Source organism: Capsicum annuum, chromosome 12 (genome assembly GCF_002878395.1).
Source record: "Capsicum annuum cultivar UCD-10X-F1 chromosome 12, UCD10Xv1.1, whole genome shotgun sequence".
NCBI lineage: Eukaryota > Viridiplantae > Streptophyta > Magnoliopsida > Solanales > Solanaceae > Capsicum > Capsicum annuum.
In genome coordinates this window covers 175,428,613-175,447,899 of record NC_061122.1, presented here as the reverse complement: position 1 = coordinate 175,447,899, position 19,287 = coordinate 175,428,613, and the positions used below count along the sequence as shown (strand labels likewise).

General features: G+C 34.7%; 1 protein-coding gene across 4 annotated transcripts in view; it reads left to right on the top strand.

Moving 5' to 3' along the window:
- Positions 1–3,032: 3,032 nt before the first annotated feature.
- The window catches only part of LOC107850298, a 31,684-nt gene continuing 15,429 nt past the window's right edge, over positions 3,033–19,287 (top strand). For 2 of the 4 annotated variants that reach the window (XM_016694718.2, XM_016694716.2), the window contains exons 1-4: positions 3,041–3,717; positions 5,575–5,675; positions 6,986–7,083; positions 12,081–12,107. In XM_016694718.2, the coding sequence (XP_016550204.1) occupies positions 3,219–3,717; positions 5,575–5,675; positions 6,986–7,083; positions 12,081–12,107 (725 nt within the window). In that variant the 5' untranslated portion in view covers positions 3,041–3,218. Of the gene's footprint in view, positions 3,718–5,574; positions 5,676–6,985; positions 7,084–12,080; positions 12,108–19,287 lie in introns of all 4 variants that reach the window. The other 2 variants (XM_047401069.1, XM_016694717.2) reach the window with 2 other exon arrangements.

The following is a 19,287-nucleotide window of genomic DNA, read 5'->3' as shown; positions in this document are numbered from 1 at the left end:
ATTGGTCTCCTATTGTTAACGTAAAACTTCACATGATACATCCCATTACAAAGATTTGCACTACATAAAATTTATGAGAATATACTTATTTACTCAACATCTATTAAGATTATTTTAAATAACTCATTTAAAGTGTAATATTAACTATCTCATGTTAAATTACTACAATATATATTATGTTAACTTTTGTTAATTCTTTTGATTCTCTTTATTTAAGGTAGTAAATTTCCTCATCAGATAGACAAATCACTAGAAAAGAAATTTCTTACTTTTTATGTTAAATTGGTCTCTTATTTTTAACGTATACAAGACAAGACATAAAGACAATCCTTTAACATTGCGATTCATTAAAATGTTCATCTAGTTTTATAAAAAAGAGTATTAAATATCAGTCAATGAGATTGTTTTTTACTGCGAAAAGTTATTAGGAAAAGACTAAAAGACTAGATTGTTATTCGACTTGAGAAAATTAGGTGAGAGATACCAAAAAGTCTTTAAATTAAAAATGGTGATAACTTTGACCAGCTAAAGTCAAAACTTCATTCAAATTGTGATTAAGTTAATTGGGGTGTAAAGTATAATTTTTAAAAACTTTAAAAAATTTTAAAAATCCTCCAACTCCAAATTTCAAATTTTAGAATTTCTCCCCTTTTCTTATCTTTCAATCTTTCTTTCTTTTTTCCTTCTCTCTTCAAATTTCTTTCTCCCCATCTTCTTCTTCTTATTTTCTCTCTCTCTAGATTTTATCTTTCTTTTTTTTTTCTCTTTTCATTTTGTTCTTCTTCCTTTTTTTAATTTTCATGGACTATTTTTTAAAAAAAAATTGAAAAGTTTGAAAAGAAAATTTTTGATTTCTTTTAAAAATGATAAAGAAATAATTCAGCAAATTTAGCAACTATGAGAGTTGCTTCAGCAACTACGGTAATTGCTCAACAACTACTATTAGTTGTTGTATTACAGAAATTATCGAAGTTGTTGCAACAACTATCGAAGTTGCTGCAACAACTATTGAAATTGTTGCTGCAACTTCGATACTTACTTAATTTCTAAAAAAAAATTTGGTTGGAGGAGGAGTCCACGAAAAATTGATATTTATGATCGAAATGGAGGTGTTGGTGTTGGTGGTGACGTCGAATGAGAAGATGATATTTGTTGTGGTGTTGATAGTGACGGTGGTGGAGGAGAAAAAGGAAAAATAGACGATAATTATGTAAAGAAATAATGGTGAATCTGAAAGAGGTGATAATGGTAGTGATAGTGATAGTGGAGGAAGGAGAGGTGGCGGCGCCGACAGGAACAAAAATGGTGTGGAGGAGAAGTGGTGGTGATGGTGTAGGGATCTTTGTGTAAATATGGTGTAGAGATCTTTGTGTAAATAATAAAACTTGAGGGTTTTAAAATTAGTGTCATTAACACTAATCTTAAAATTATCACCTCTACTCAATAATTAAGACTTGTGTCACTCTTTTTTAGTTTTGAAACATTTTTGTCACCCTTAATTAATTTAAAATTAGATGGGAGGTGACAAAAAAGTCTTTAACTTAAAAATGGTGACAACTTTGACCAGCTAAAGTCAAAACTTCATTTAAATTGTGATTAAGTTAATTGGGGTGTAAAGTATAATTTTAAAAACTTTAAAAAATTTTAAAAGTTCTCAATTCCAAATTTTAAAATTTAGAATTCCCCCTGCACCCTTTCTTTTTTTCCTTCTCTCTCCAAATTTCTTTCTCCCCATATTCTTCTTCTTATTTTTTTCCTGTCTCTAGATTTTCTTCTTCTTCCATCTTATCTTTTTTCTTTCTATCTCTTTTCATTTCGTTCTTTTTTTTTAAAAAAAAAAATTCATGGACTATTATTTTAAAAAAATTGAAAAGTTTGAAAAGAAAATTTTTGATTTCTTTTAAAAATGATGAAGAAATAGTTGAGCAACTATCAGAGTTGCTTCAGCAACTATGGTAATTGTTGCAACAACTACTATTAGTTGTTGTGTTACAACAATTATCGAAGTTGTTGCACCAACTATCGAAGTTGCTGCAGCAACTTTGATACGTACTTAATTTCTGAAAAAAAATCTGGTTGGAGGAGGAACCCACGAAAAATTGATATATATGGTCGAAATGGAGGTGTTGGTGTTGGTGGTGACATCGAATGAGAAGATGATATTTGTTGTGGTGTTGATAGTGACGGTAGTGGAGGAGAAAGAAGAAAAATAGACGATAGTTATGTAGAGGGAGGAAATAATGGTGAATCTGAAAGAGATGACAATGGTAGTGATAGTGATAGTGGAGGAAGAGGAGGTAGCGACGGCGGCAACAAAAAGGGTGTGGAGGAGGAGTGGTGATGATGGTGTAGGAATCTTTGCGTAAATATGGTGTAGAGATCTTTGTGTAAATAATCAAATTTGAGGATTTTAAAATTAGTGTCATTAACACTAATCTTAAAATTGACACCTCTACTCAATATTTAAAACTTGTGTAACTCTTTTTTAGTTTTGAAATATTTTTGTCACCCTTAATTAATTTGCCCACTTGACTTCTCATTTTCCTTATTAATTAATGAAGAAAAACTTAATCTATTTCAATTGTTCATTCACTCTTCCCGTATTTCTTTTAATTTTATTTAATTAAGGTTGAAATATTTTAATATTTGTTAATCTTACTAAAATTCATTCTTTCCAGAATTTAATATTTTTGATATAAGACAAGATCATCAAGTAAATTTAATAAACTCTTTTATTATTGCGTGAAGCGAAATCAAGTTTCCTAGTAATTTATATATTATAATTCCTATATTACAATTTACTATACATCACTAATTTTAGTATTGTTAATTACTCAATAGCTTATATTCCATCCATTTAAATTTGATTAATCTATTTTGATTTGAGATGAAGCTTACGATAGAAAAAGAATTTTGAATTGGTCTTAAATGAGTGTGTCAAAATGGTCAAAAATATTTATTAAATTTGTAATTTTAAAACATGTCACACGTAAAGTTCAAATTAAATATATTCTTAAAAAGCAAATTGAAACAAGTTTTTTTTATTTCGAGAATGAAAGAAAGAATACTAAAAACGAAACATTTTGTTTGGTGTATTATTATTATTTCTCTCTGTATGTGTGTAACCTGATCTGTTTCTTCTCTTCCTCATGTTTAGTCGTCATTAATTTGCATTCGGTTGTCCAATCGTTTACTCGCAAGTCCAAAAAGCGGGCTCAATGGATTTCTGGCAAAAAACTCGGAGTTTGGCGGAAGAAGCAGCAAAGCGAACGCAAGAATTCACCAAAGAAGCGGCGAATCGTTCACAGGAAATAACCATTGGTTCCTCCAAGCTCTCAGACGTCGTTTTAGCAGCATCCAAACGATCCAAAGAATTCGCCGCCGAGGCATCCAAGCTATCCAAAGAAATTGCCGTCGAGGCTTCTAAACGATCCAAAGAAATTGCCGTCGAAGTTTCTAAACGTGCCGATGTTATTGTTTCGGAAGCTTCCAAACGCGCCGATCAGATCAAAGTCGATGCTCTCAAACGCGCTGAACAGATCAAGTTTGAAATTCCTTCATCTGCGCTTTCTCACATTGTCGACTCCTCGGCTCCTCCTCAAACCGCTTTGCCTCCCCCTACGCCGGCCGATCTAGAAAAATTTGGAGTAACCGATGACCTGAGAGAATTCGTTAAGGGGATTACCATTAATACGTTTCAGGATTTTCCACTTGAAGGTAATTTCCGTCTTACCAAAACATGCCTGGACGAGAGCTCAAAGAAAAAGTACTACTTATTATTCTACTGGAAAAACTATATTATTTCAATTTTGGAATTCATTTCACTGCTCAAAGAAGTAAAATTGATTGAAATTGGATCAGTGAGTTCTCTCTGCTGAATGTAAAAGAGAAATTCACCAAATTGAGACTATTACAATTTCAGTTTAATTTTTCTAATAGTAGGAAATGCGAAGAAGATTTTTTTTCTTCTGGTTCCCTTTTTAATTAGTATTATTTATTATTTCGCTATTTGGGGAATAGCTGTGGACACATAGAAAGCTTTGTGTTCTAGGTGCTTAAGCCAAAACAACTTTTAAGCACTTTTGTAGTACTTTCAAGCACTTGTTGTCAATCCAAAATCACAAACAATCCAAAGCTATAAGCCTATCCAAACAGGCTGTGGAAGTACAAAGAAGAAACTTCTAGAAGCTCTAGAAAAAATAGATTTATTGTTTAGTCATGCAGGGTTTTATACGGACAAAAGCATGGTCAAATTGTTTTGGAGTAAGTAACTTCTACATTCGTTACTGTAGCCATTTCATTTCATTTAATTGAGATTACCACAACTATAATTTTTCCTTTGAGCAGCCCCTATATTCGTTGCGGTCATTCATTTCATTACTGCATGTATAATTTTAGACATGCATAATGATGACACGGTGTATAGAGCCCAACAAAGTATGTTCAGGAAACGTTTATTAATATTCCTCTCTAGCTTGAGGTGAAACTTACAATTAGATTGTTGGGTTGACATTTGAACCACGTGAGAGTGACATCATTAGTTTTTAAAGGTTGTAGTACAATAGCATTAACCTTGAAATCCATTAGTTTGGTTCATCTATAAGACTATAACTTAGCCACGCAAATTAGATACACAATAGATGCACAGCCATGTTTCATTTAACCACGTCCAGCTACCAATCTTGACAACCAATTGCATGTTCTTACCACTGAAAAATCCAAAACTGTGTTTATATTCTGTATAATCACTAGTTATCATGCCATTCCTATATTTTCGTAAAATTCAAATGGTTCAACCAGGCAATACACTTAATCAGCCTCATTCTTCTTGGAAGTGATGAGATATTTAAATTTGATTGTGCTCGTTTCTGGATAAAGCACCCTGCAAAATTTGCAAATGGAACATGCTAAGTCCAAAGATTGGGCAACTGGACACTGTTGGTTGCACCTCTTATAGGAGCTGCAAAGTTAGATAGGTATGTGAGGATATAAAATCATGAAGCGTTAGCAGTTAGTTAAAGAAAATGTATATATAGAAGCAACTATTTCATGAAGTTCTAATAGCAAAGACCAAATTCTGTGTAAATAAAACTGATTCCATATCATTTTTAGATTTCCAACTCTTGTGATAATTCATAGAGCATGCCATTTGTAATTCTTGGCAGCAAACTTGTTAAAAATTGTGATTTCCCTCATTTATCATCAACTACTAACATTATGCCACCATCCCAAGCTAGTTGGAGTCATCTATATGGACCCTTATTAGCTGCACACTCCATTTGGACCCATTTAATCCAACTCAATAAGCTATTATGAGGATTTATCATAAATAGACTTCTTTTATGTGACCGTCAACCTACCACAATCCTTCTGCTTAATCTAGTCTTGGGACCGGCTATGTCAGCAAGCTTTCATGGGCAGTGTTCTTTTTATTATTTATCCAAAAAAAATTGTGATTTACCTTACAATTCCTAATGATTCTTCTATGTTTAATCACATTTCCCTTGTTTATCTCTTTTCAGTTGCCTATTGCAAAAGAAACTAGCTTAACTGAAGTATGCCTTTGGTGTGCAGATGATTCGGTGATCTCTGATATCCCTACAGTCTCAAATGTTCGGCAGGATCTTACAGAATTTCAGGAAAAACACGCAAAATTTGTTCTTTCGTCTGTCAAGGTATGACTTCTGTTTTTCCTTATTAAAACAAGGGGTATGATTTCTATTATTATCACCCTCACAGAGTCTGCCAATCAATAGACTACAGCTCAGTTCTAAACTAGCTTGGATTCTGCTATATTAATCTTCGATATGCATTGCTCACTAATCTGTCTCATTTCACAAGATACAGGTTGGAATATATTGGTGAATTCTATATTAAGATAATTACATTGGTTTTAAGTTCGTCATCCTGTTGTATCCCGTCTCATTTATCTGTACTTTGGTACAGCTTATTCTTTGGGAACTCACATAGAATTACCCACTCAAAGTTATTATTTAAAAAGAAACTCAGGCTTATGCATTTGTGCTTAATCAAGCCTAAATCTCAAGGATCTCAATGTTTGTTGCTTTATTTGGTGTTTGAGTTTAGAAGGTTTACTGGCTGTCCTGGTCAGCTTATCTTGTCAGTGCATGGTCATTCACAATTTTTGGTGAGTGCTTTTATCTTTCAGCAGATGTGTGCTGTGAAAAGCTGAAGTTTGTAGTCTGCTATTTGATTTTTGTTGCTGAACCATGTCTTTTTTGATTTTGAGGTTTATGGAAAGGGCAAAGGTGGGATGGCTTCGATGGAGGACAGGATGCGGGAAGTGAGGTTCCGATGGTTCGGGCATGTGATGAAGAGGGGCACAAATGCTTCATTAGGGAGGTGTGAGAGGCTGGTTATGGATGGTTTTAGGCGGGGTAGAGGTAGGCCGAAGAAATATTAGAGAGAGGTGATTAGACATGACATGAAGTAGTTACAACTTACAGTGACCATTGATAGGAAGGTGTGGAGGACGCGGATTAGGGTAGACGATTAGTGGGTAGGAGTAAGCCGGTAATAGTAGAGAAGAGTCTTTGTTTGCATCTGTGCCTGTAATTTCTTGTAGTCTTTTGTTCGTGGTGTTTTGGTGATGTCTATGATTTTCGCATAGATACTTTGTAGTATTACCTTGTGGGTGTCTTGTTTTCTTTTTTATCTAGCGGTGTGATATCCTTTTTGTTGTTTGCTTTTATGTTTTTTTAATTTGTTATACTATTATTTGTCCTGAGCTAGGGGTGGGGGTCTATAGGAAACAACCTCTCTACTTCATGTGAGGCAGTGACATGGATTGCGTACACTTTACCCCTCCCCGACCCCACTTTGTGGGAATACACTGGGTATGTTGTTGTTGTATGGAAAGGGAAAAAACTGTTCACAATGTGGATTTTTTTCTGATAAAGGAAAACAAAAGTACTTTTCAATAATTGTCATTGTTAGTAAGATCACTATTGTGGTGTGTTTGCAGGAAATTTCAAAGCTAAGATACGAGTTATGCCCACGCATAATGAGGGAGAGGAAGTTCTGGAGAATCTACTTTATTTTAGTTAACAGTCATGTGGCCCAGTAAGTACTTCGCTGGAAATCTTTCATTTCATGTCACATAGTAATCTCTTACGCAAAATGGCCTAATTCTATCTGTACTTTTGGAGTACGTTCTGATGCTATGCAGAATGATATTGGCTTTATAATTGGGCTAAGGTTTCAATATAAAAAGATGACTTAATTTAGTCAGGACCAGTGTTTAGGGAAGTGTGATGCGAAAAAGAACAACATGGCTTTGTATCACACATTACGCGATGCGGCCGCATCATTGAAGTGAAGCACAATTTAAACAAAAAAGGACCCCCAATAGAGCATCCAAATAGTAAAACATAACTGAAAAGACTACAACAACTATATAATCAACAATAAAGACAATATATATAAGCAAAAGTTCAAAATGAAACACCAAAATCACAGGTTTGATCACCGAAACACCTGCTGCTAAACAGATAAAACAGTTCAACAAAATAGCAAAACAAACCAACATAAAGAAGAAAAAACAATTTAAATTAATAATGTTTCAACATCTAATTCATTGTCCAAATCTTGTATTCCTTCATGATCAACATATTGCTCATCATCTTTAACTTCCTCAACTTCCTCAACTCGTTCTAAAGTAGCAACTTCTTTTTCCTTGTTATGTAAGCTTAAAGTATTCCTCCTTAAACCATAACGACACGCTCATCAACTCCACTTGCCTCGGCAACAATACCCCAAGTGAAATCAATATCTCCATCAAAATTTGATTCAACTTCAGCATTGTCAACTTCAGTTAGCCATTCATTGGCATTATCAATGTTGTACAAGCTAATTGGATCAATTCCACTGCGAGCGCGGTAACGATGCCTCAATGTTCTGGTGTATTTTATGAACACCAAGTCATTAAGGTGCTTTAGAGTTAGTCTATTTGATAAGAATCGGGTTACGTTGATAAACAAGAAAAATAATGCGGACGCGAAAATCCTAAGATTAAAGACAAGAAATTACAGATAGATGAAATTTGAGAATAAATCCTCAATTTCGAGAGGAAGTGCTAAGAACCCTAATTGATCTTATTATTCAAAATTAGTGGATTAAGACTAATTATAATACTAATAGAGTCAATTCAAAAACTTGAATCCAAAGGTGATCTAGACCCCTATTTAGAAGAAATTAAAGACAACAATTAGTACAAGACTAATCACCTTCTTTAATTAACTTTAATAGAAACCAAAGATATCAAGTTAAAAATTAATCTTACCTCCTAAAGAATTGTTCTTATAAGATTGCAAGATAAATTCCAAATAGCCACACACAAAGGTGTAAATAAGAGAAACTCTCAATTAATAATAATATTGTCTACTTGAAAATAACAAAATCCATTCCTATATATAGGGAAAAAAACCTATCCCAAATAGTATGGGATTCGAATTACTTTTATGGAAATAAATAAATCTAGGAAACTTTAAACTAGGAAATTTTTAAACCAGGAAATTTTAAACTAGGAAACTTTAAACTAGGAAACTTTAAACTAGGAAACTTTAAACTAGGAAAGCAAAAGTTTTCGAATTCAATCAAAACTCATATGAGCCCAATCTTCTTCCTTTTGGGCTTGGACTTGAATCACGAAATATGTGTAACACTTTGCCCATTCTTCTCCATAATTTTTGGACTCGTTCTTGGGCTCTTCTTCTATAATAAACATCTTCTTTGATTCACATTGAAGCCCGTCAATCTTAATGCAAGTGGGTCAGCCTGGATGCTATCATTCTCTCTTCTTGAAAACAATTCATCCTCGAATTTGAATCTCGCAAAATCAAGAAGACATACAATAGTAAATAACATCCATTACTTGAAAACAACAATGAGAGGAACAAAACAAGATAGTGACCGTGTGTCCACTTAACCCAATTAATCCTTGCATGTATAAATACACCATCATAAAGCATGTGGACATCATCATCCCAATAGAAAATTTTCTTCCTTGTATGAGCACAACAATATTCACGTTTAAATTACGTAGGGAATTATGTGCCTCCCCAATTTAGCTCTATCAATAAAATACTCCACTGGGATTGTTACAGACGTCATAAGCTCCATGAAATATGTATCAAATTTAGCACCTTTATGATATAGCCAAGCATCATCAATTACACTTCTCAAAGATTTTTCCACATAAAATTTATCCATATATGCGTAGGAATTTTCAAGAAGGTTAGAAGTACCTTTCAATCTCAAAATAAAATCTCCACCAAAGTCTAAGTAATTGCTCAAATTCTCTTACAAGGAATCATGAATAGGTTCAACAAAGGATATTTGATCACGGATATCAAAATATTCACGCATTTCCTCATCACTAATAGCAAACATTTTTTTAACCTTACAATCACCAAGACTTGAAGAATTATGTCTTATCTTGGTCTTATGTAGCAAAGGAATAATATCACCTCGTGTTTCCTTGCTCATTGGCGTTAGATCTAGATCTGCCTTGTTGGACTTCTTGTCATGAATCTTATCTTGGACAAGTCAAAAATAATTCTTTTTACCTATATCCTTTTCATGAACAAACACTTGCTCAATGGGACATGTAGTATTAAGTTGACATTAGTATTAAGTTCATCCAATGAAGGCTTTTCAATGCAAACTTTTCCATGAGTACCTATAAGAGAGTCAAAGCAACTAAAAGAAGTAGGAAGGTTAGAGTTAGAATAAAAAATAGCCTCACTCAATCTCCGTAGTTTTTCTTTCTCTACCTCATTATTATCCCTCTCTTTAATACTCTCATGATCATCTCTCTTTTCTTTTCTCTTGACCTCACTTGACATCCCATTCTCTTCATATAACACAAGCTTTCTTCTTTCCTCTCTTGGTATATGAACATGCACTCCCTTACTTCTATCATTCTTTTCTCTCTAAAAATTTTTCATTGCTTCTTTCACACGTTTCTAATCTTCATAAACTTGGGATGGATTTAAAGGTACAAGTTTATATTTTCTTTTGTTTAGCTCAAGAGAAACTCTATTCTTTCCCCTATCATAAATTGCATTCCTATCAAACTGCCATGTACGTCCAAGCTTGATTTGACAATGTTGCATTGGAATTACATCGCAAAGAACATTATCAGAGTATCTCCCAATAGAGAAAGAAATCATGCATTGCTTAGTCATCTTAAGTTCACCAAAATCATTGTGTTTGACGCATGTAAGTTCCAACTTCTCCACCACGTATGAACTTATCACATTAGCATCACTTTCAAAATCAATAATCATAGAGCAAATATTATTCTTTATACTACACCTTGTATGAAAAATACTTCTCCTCCTTAGATCAACTATGTTTATAGATGGATTTTGGGTGACCTCTAATGCATCGAGTCGAGTGAAAATCTTTCTAAGTGTCTTGACTATGTCATTGGTTTGAGTCCCAACATCAATATCTTTTTCGGTTTGAGACTATCTCAAAAATAATATCAAAGAAAACAAAGATCACAAAGATCTCTCAATTTTGACATTTTTTTTCGTTCTATTGATCTCACTCTCTTGTCCTTTTCTTCTCAAATTACAATCTTTGGCTGATTTCCTTAGGATTTATATATTAACCCTATTAGTACCTATCCCTTTAGAAGTACGATGTAGAGAGAAAAAAGAAATTACCAACTCCCAAACGGATTGGGTTTGTTTAGACAAGAAAAAGACCAATTAAAAAAAATTATAAATTTCTCCTTTTCTTGGTTTTCCTTCTTGGTGTTGGAAAACACAATCAATTTGAAATTTCTTGATCTATAAGCAACCTTTTTTTTTTTGGCTACGATTTGATCAATTTGATAGAATCGCAATTTATCAAATTTGATAGAATTTGATAGAATCGCTCTGATACCACTTGATAAAAATCGGGTTACATTGATAAACAAGAAAAATAATGCGGAAGCGAAACCACTAAGATTAAAGACAAGAAAGTAAAGATAGATGAAATTTGAGGATAAATCCCCAATTTCGAGATGAAGTTCTAAGAACCCTAATTGATCTTAGTATTAAAAATTTATGGATTAAGACTAATTATGATCTAATAGAGTCAATTCAAGAACATAGATCTAAAGGTGATCTAGACCCCTATTTCGAAGAAATTAAAGACAACAATTAGTATAAGACTAATCACCTTCTTTAGTTAACTTTAATAGAAATCAAAGATATTAAGTTAAGAATTAATCTTACCTCTTAGAGAATCGTTCTTATTAGATTGCAAGATAAATCCCAAGTAGTCACACACAAAGGTATAAATAAGAGAAACTCTCAATTAATAATAATATTGTTTGCTTGAAAATAACAAAATCCATTCCTATATATAGGGAGAAAAACCTTATCCCAAATAGCATGGGATTCAAATTACTTTTATGGAAATAAATAAATCTAGGAAACTTTAAACTAAGAAATTTTTAAACTAGGAAACTTTAAACTAGGAAATTTTTAAACTAGGAAACTTTAAATTAGGAAAGCAAAAGTTTTCGAATTCAATCAAAACTCATATGAGCCCAATCTTCTTCCTTTTGGGCTTGGATTTGAATCATGAAATATGTGTAGCACTTTGCCCATTCTTCTCCGTATAATTCTTGCATTCGTTCTTGGGCTCTTCTTCCATAATAAATATCTTCTTTGATTCACATTGAAGCCCGTCAATCTTAATGCAAGTGGGTCAGCCCTGGATGCTATCACTATTCCTCTTCTTGTTGTGAATCTATGAATAAATATTGGTAAGTATAATGTCTCAATATACTAAAGCTTTCCTTTAACTCTTACGTGTTCGAACACACTCAAGTTTCTTTCACTCCGAGATAAGCTACATGTTAGACACAAAATTCTGATGGCGAACTTTTGTAACTCTGGAGTTTCTGAACCATAAAGCCTCCACCCTAACTATTAAAGTAAAGTAATTATACAAAATTAGCAACTATATAGAAATAACTTTTAAGTGTTAATTTAATAGAAATATAGAAAAAGTCATTCACCTAATGACTTCTTGTATTTTTTTCTTATGGCAGTTAGTATTCCAAAATGTGCCTCATCACTTTGGTAAGTACTAATCTTATTGGTTATTTTATCTTGTATTTCTTATCAACAACCATCTTTCCAATGCATGCATACACCATCAGACTCTTATTCAGTAAATCATCCTCGCAATTATAATAGAGTGATGGGTTCAAGATATTATCAACTGCATGCAACAATTTGTGGAATTGACCACTCAACCTTCTATGGATGATCTCAAAGACCTTTGCATATTTATGCTCCTCAGGAAAATTTCTTTTATTAGCCTCCTTACCTTACTCATCGCTTCATAAATGCAACCTATTGATGGTATAGTCTCACCATCTACCAAACGAAGAACTGTAACCAATGGACCACAAACTTTAAGAGCATAAACAACATTGTTCCAAAAGTGGAAGAAGCATTATCCATGCAACATCTTTTCCTAGCACTTCTTTTGCAAATTTACTGTTATTTCATTCTTCTGAAATGAACACGGTTCTGAAATTTTTCTATTGTTTCAAAATCCTCTACAACAACAACAACAAACCCAGTGTATTGCCATAGCGTGGGGTCTGGGGAGGGTAAGATGTACGCAATTCATACCGCTACCTCCGAAGAAGTAGAGAGGCTGTTTTCGATAGACCCTCAGCTCAAGATAAAGGATAGTAAACTTCAACATCCTCAACGAGGTCAAGAAAGCAGTAGTAAATCTAGTCTCGCTAGGTTTCATTAGCTTCTTTTATTGGTGAATCTTCTCATTTTATTTAACAATAAAGGCCTTTGAACAATGTATGAATGCACCTCAACTACCTTCGTGAAAACACCTTGAAAGGGTCTTTCCTTGAAAATATCTCCAAATATCAAATTTACACAATAGGCTGCACATGGAGTCCAATATATGTGCTGGAACACTCCCATCATCATAGCACTTGCTTTAACATTTTCAGCTGCATTCTCTGTAACCACTTGAACAACATTCTTTGATCCAATCTTCTCTATGGTGCTCTTAAACAAAGAGAACATTTTGATGGAATTAGTAGACAAGTTACTCGCATCAATGGACTCAAGAAATAAGCTTCCTTTTGGAGAATTCACCAATACATTGATGATTATTTTTCTAGTTCTTGCTGGCCACTTATCCATCATAATGGAACTTCCGAACTTGTTCCATTCTACCCGATGATCCTCCATGATATTTTTTCCCTCTTCCACTTCTTTATCTAGATAAGTGATGCTAATGTCATGATAAATTGGTGGTGGCTTCATCCCGTGACCACATTGGCCTATGACCTCAATGAAGTCTCCAAAAGTCGGTATAATGGACAATTGAAGGGAAACCTTGAATCATACAACCACTGTGAAAAAGCTAAGGTGACATTGAAGAAATTTAATACCTTGTATATAGAAATTTCTATGTTATTGCTTTTCTTTTTATCTCCTTCCAAGATTTTCTTCTTGAACAATATTTTCTCCTCAATTTTTTCATGTAATATCTCATAATTTTTGTTTTATAACTCTATTTTAGATATTTAAATTATTTTTTGCCGAATCCCCGCACCCGTAACCATCCCTAGATCCAGATCCCCGAATCTTGAAATTGACACCGTGAAGGATCCAACCTCTAGATCCGTACCCGTATCGGACACCCGCACCCTAGTCCGAGCAACTTAGCTCAAAATTCCCTTAGCCATATCTAGCAAGTTCTTACCACTTTTCCATGCATCATTACCTGGCTTCAGCGGAAAGTAACAGTCTATTAGACCTTTCGTATCGGTTGATCCATATCTTGAAGTGACTGATGTATTTTGTGATTGTTTTTGTAATTTTGAAGGAAGTGACAAATCAACAGCAAGTCCTTCCATTTCACCATCATCATCAAGATTAATAACTTTTAATTCAGATAACATTGGACGTTTTAGGTCCTTTTTCCCCTCAACATACTATTTATTTCTTTTTTCACAACATGCAGACACTTTTTAACATGGATGTACATCACTATAAGTGCCAATAAGATGTTTGTCAAGCCACATAGAATACATCAACTTTGTTTCTGCTGGTCTTACTTGCCCTTTTACCATATTTCCAAGCCGGATCAAACCTTTAGAATCTCTAAGTAAGCGTAAGAAACAAATCAAACAAAACTCACAAGTAGAGCAAAATAGTGAAGAGCAACAATAAGAAATTAGAGAAAAAAAACTAAGAAAAAAAACAGTGCAGCAGTAAGAAAACAGCGCAAAACAATAAAGAAGGAAGAAGAGCAGAAGTGGGAAAAAAGAAGAAAAGAAACTGCAGCGAAACAAAGAAGGAAGTAGGAACAAGAAAGAAGGAGGAAGAAAGAAGAAGAAGAAAAATTACCAAACTCTGTGAAGAGCAACAGTGGTAGTCGTAGTGAAGAGCAACAATGAAGAAAAGTCGGTACTATTCTTCAGAGCTACCCTAAAAAATCGCAGCAGTGAGAGTGGTAGTCGACTCTTTTTTAACTTTAAAATTTGCCCGACTCTTTTATTTTTTATTTAAAAATGACCCTAAAAATAAAATCAACGTGATGCGAGTGCATCGGCTCACAAAATAAAATCAACGTGATGCGAGTGCATCGGCTCACATCTCACCTTGCTTCGCATCTCATACCATAGGGTTATGTGCTTGCTTTTGTAAGAGGAGTTCGCATCAGTTACTCGCAGCGAGAAAGCTTCTCATCGCTTCGCATCATCACATAATGCGATGATGCGCTCGCATTCCTGAACACTGGTCAGGACTAAGGGATGAAGATTTTGACAGTATATTGAGAAGAGAGTTTAGCCTTTCCAAGGGTTTCGACAGTGGGCATGGACTAGGCTAATTGTTTGATGATTACAGATTAGTGTCATGTCGGATGCTGTGGAAGGGCTTGAGTTGAATTGCTTTTCTCAACCAGTCAGTGTTTTGGAGGACGAAAGGCGAAAAGGATCTGCCTCGCCTTGAGGCGAGACGAGCGGCAAGGCGCCTGCCTTTTTAAAGTGTGGTGACAATTAATATCAAAGAATTGAAATATTTAATTGCATATATAAATAACTAAAAGATGGGCAGAATGCAGAAAATGCAAAACTTGTGATAAAGAATAGAACAAAAAAATAGAGGAATGAGAAGCTGTGCATTGTGCACAAAAGAAGAAGAGAAGAAGAAAGAAAAAAGTGCCCCAAGCAAAGGAGAAAGAAGAAAAAGGAAGACAAGGAGAGAAGACGTACCTTTCTCCGAAGTTGAAGGCTGAAGAGAAGTTGCCTGAAGTCTGAACTTTGAAGAAAAGAGTCGCGGTTTGTGGCTTGGTGCAGATAAACCTAGTATTGCCTTTTAACTTTTAAATTGATGTCAGTTTTTTGTAGAAAAAAAAGGCTCCAACATTGTTGCCTTTTCTCACCGCGTCGCCTCTCGCCATTTATTTCCTTTGCAAGATTGCTTCGCCTCACCTCTCATCAATGGTGCTAAGGCGAGTGCCTTTCACAACACTGCAATCGAATTCTTTTCATTTTCCTTACTTCCTTATTTTACACATAAAGATATTAGTGTGAAAATAAAGCTTCTTGACCTCATTTGATTATGTATGTATCTAAATGCACATCCAAATATTAAGATGTGCATTGAGATTTAGGTGTCTGAATTTTAATGCACATGAATATTAAGATGTTTTTAAGATCTGAATGCTAAATAATTTAACTATTTGTTCATTTAATATTTGAATATGTAACGTTTGTCTTTATTTTAAAATTAATACAGATAAAATTGTAAATATGAAATTAATCTAAATATATCAACCAAATATTTTAAAAAATTTATATGATGGTTGGTTGTGTTCATGGCTAGCGGTCGTTATGAGTGTAGATTGAGGATGTGTTGTGGGTAGTAGCTAGTGAAAATGGTGCCTGATAGTAGAAGTTTGTGGTAGTAGTTGGTAGTGACCGTTGATAGTGATAGCTAATGGCGGTGGTGAATGACATCTGTGGTTGGCAATATATAATGGCAGTTAGTGTCGGTAGTGGTTGGAGGTATGGTGATTGGTGGTGATGATCTCTGATTATAGTGATTGACAGCAGTGGTTGTTGATGTTGGTAGGTGATAATGGTGGGCGGCAACAACGGTAGTTGATAATGATGGGCATGGTGATGGTGGTACCAGTGAATGGATGAAATTGGTGAACTATCATCTTTGAAGAGATTTCTAAATTAGACATCTTAATTTGTTAAGGCTTTGTTACAGATCTTAATTATTAAGACCCATTCAAACCCATTAACTGGTTGCCACATAAAAAAATCAAACACACTTAATAGTTAAGATCTGAATCTAATGACTGAGATGTGAATGATTAAGATTAAGACCATTAAGCGCAAAAAAATGATTTCAGTTCCTTGGTAAATCTGAAGGTGTATGTCAGCAGAATGTATTCATTGCTTTACACCTCCAGAAGCCATATATATTATTACATTCTATACCTTCTATTGGTTCGCTCTGGATATGTAGGAATGTCTTTGAAAAATCATTGCCTTAAGCTTAGCCAGACAAGTAAAGATTTGTTAAAACTAAATCTAGATCATTCAGGTGATCCTTCTGCACTTTCTCTAATGAACTCCCAAAATATTAAAGGAGATGATCATTTAGTGGTAATGAAAAAGTCGAAGATCTCTCATAAGGTTAGACAACCTTGACCAAAAACCCTAAACAAAGGATGGTGCAAGAGTATTTAAAATGGAGCAATAAATTTTCTTTCTAAAAATAATTCATGAATTTGCTGGACCTTGATGCATGAAGTAGTTCTCACAAGATAATCTTTTAGAATAGGGGGATCATATTATGCAATAGATGCCATTTACGTGAGGTTGGGACAGAATCTGTCAACCAGCTATTCATTAACTGCACATGGCTTCACAACTGTTACAGTTTAGGATTTAATGTTCTGGTATAACAAAGAATTTGGCAAGGAGAGAAACAAGATTGGGACATTGTCTGCATCTGCTGCATGCCGTTGAAGGAGTGAATCAAAAGCTGAGGACATTTCTCAGTTTAAAGTGCTTATGCATTGTCCGTTTGGCTTTTTGGTGTAAAATGAGTGATGTCGATGATGTGAAAAACATAATGAACTTTGTCAATCTCCTAGCTCAGATAGAAGACTTGGTTCTCTTTCATAAGGCAACATTTGTATTCACAAGCTATATCTAGGCTTGGGTTGTAAAATTAAAAATTCTATTTGGACTCTAAAAACTGTGCCTACTGCTATAAATATTCTAAAACACCAAAAATGCAAAAATTGAATGTAATTATGCTTCATCTTTTGGATGGAGTTGCTTTTGTTTTCAAAGGCTCTTGAGTTCCTCTCCTTCCAGATAGTTCACCACATGCATCCTGAAATTGTTTTCCAAAGCTCATTTGGGCTTTAGTTTCTCCTCTCGTGCTCCAACTGGTGAGCACATCTGGTGTATTGGTGGGCATTGCCCACCTCAATCCAATGTTAGCTAGAAAGATGTCCCATAACTGAGAAGTCACCCTGCAGTTATTTGTTTCTGCATGTTCTCTATTAGAATAAGAGTAGGAACAAGAATAGTATATTCAACCCTGCTTGGAAAAGGATTGTAATATAGTGCCTTAGTTGGAAAAGGAGTCTAATCTAGTGTCTATAAATAGAGTCTCATATAGTATTATAGATATAACAATTCAATAATATTTTTTTCTATATTTCTCTCATGGTATCAGAGCCTCTACGCTCTTGGTGTAGAATCAAAGAGCTTCCGCTGCTGGCGAGTGGCTATTACCCATATATGCCGTCCGTTAAGCCAATGATTATGATAGTGAAAGTTGGGCAAATATATGCATTAGAAACAATCATGCCGAGAAGGATCGATTTTGAGAAGCATCCAGGATAGAGAAGGTAGTCACTGTGCTTCTTTCTGGTGACTTCTCACATCTAATTTACGTAGCACTGTGCATCATTTTGGGGACTGCTTCCTCATATCTGATTCGCGTAGCACAGTGCATTTCGGTGACTACTTTCTAATAGCTGATTTGCGTATCACTATGCATTTTTTCGGTTTACTTTCACTTGTCTGAGCTGTGTAGCACCATGCGCCTTTTTGGTGACTCCTCAAATCTAATTTGTATAGTTCCGTGCGTCTTTCGAGTGACTCCTCAGATCTGATTTACATAGTTTCAGTTTTCATCAGTGTTGTGCAAAAAAATCAACACCACCAAGAGGTCGAGATGACCCATATATTTTGTAGACTAGTTGGAGGAGTCTAATGTAGTGTCTATAAATAGGGTCTCAAAATGTAGAAACAACAATTCAATAATATTTCTCTCCTATAGTTCTCACATGTTAATGGTCCCACATCGAAAAAGAGATGGGTACTTGGTCTTCTTATATGGACTTGTGCAATCCTCTCCTCATGAGCTAGCTTTTGGGTTGAGTTAGGCTCTGGTGTCATGTTTTTACATAGTATCAGAGCCAAAATGATCCAATGGTTCAATGATCTCATAATGGAGAAGTCACCTTGCAGTGCAAAAATAAGATGACTGTTTGTTTCTGCATTTTCTCATGTCCTGTGTAAAAGGCAGATAGAGCATAGGTGTATTCCCTTATTTTGCAGCCTGTCTTGTGTCAAACAAGCCTTCTTTGGACTTCAAAGCCTTCTGTTTCATTGCTAGTATGAAGTCCGCCTGCCTGCAACTGTGAACGAGTTCCACCATATCTTCACGTGATCTTTTAAGCCATCCACTCTTAACAACCAGTTTTCAAACTTGATGTAGGATTTTGAATTGTTCTAATTCCTATATTTCAGAGATAATGGCCAGTGATTTGAGATAACCTTAGGTAGAATTGATTGGCTTATGCTTGTAAATTCCTCATCCCATTGAGAGGTGAAAGAGGAATCTATTTATTCTTGAAAAAGAATCTTGAGTGTCACCTCTAGCCCATGTGAAGGCTCCACCATTAAGAGGAGGATCTACCACCAATTATGAATCTTCAATGAACTTTGAGAAATCTTTCATACTTCTGGAAAGGTGATCACATTCTTTTTTTCATAAATGAATCTAGTTGTGTTGAAGCCTCCGCAAGTCACCCATACCTTTAACTCCACCAATCTCTTCCCATAGTTAGTCTTTTTGTTTTAGAATTTTGGCCATAGACACCAGTCAAACACCATTCGAAATTTTGATTCATATCCTAGAATCTACAGGACTAAGAGTACACCCTAGTACA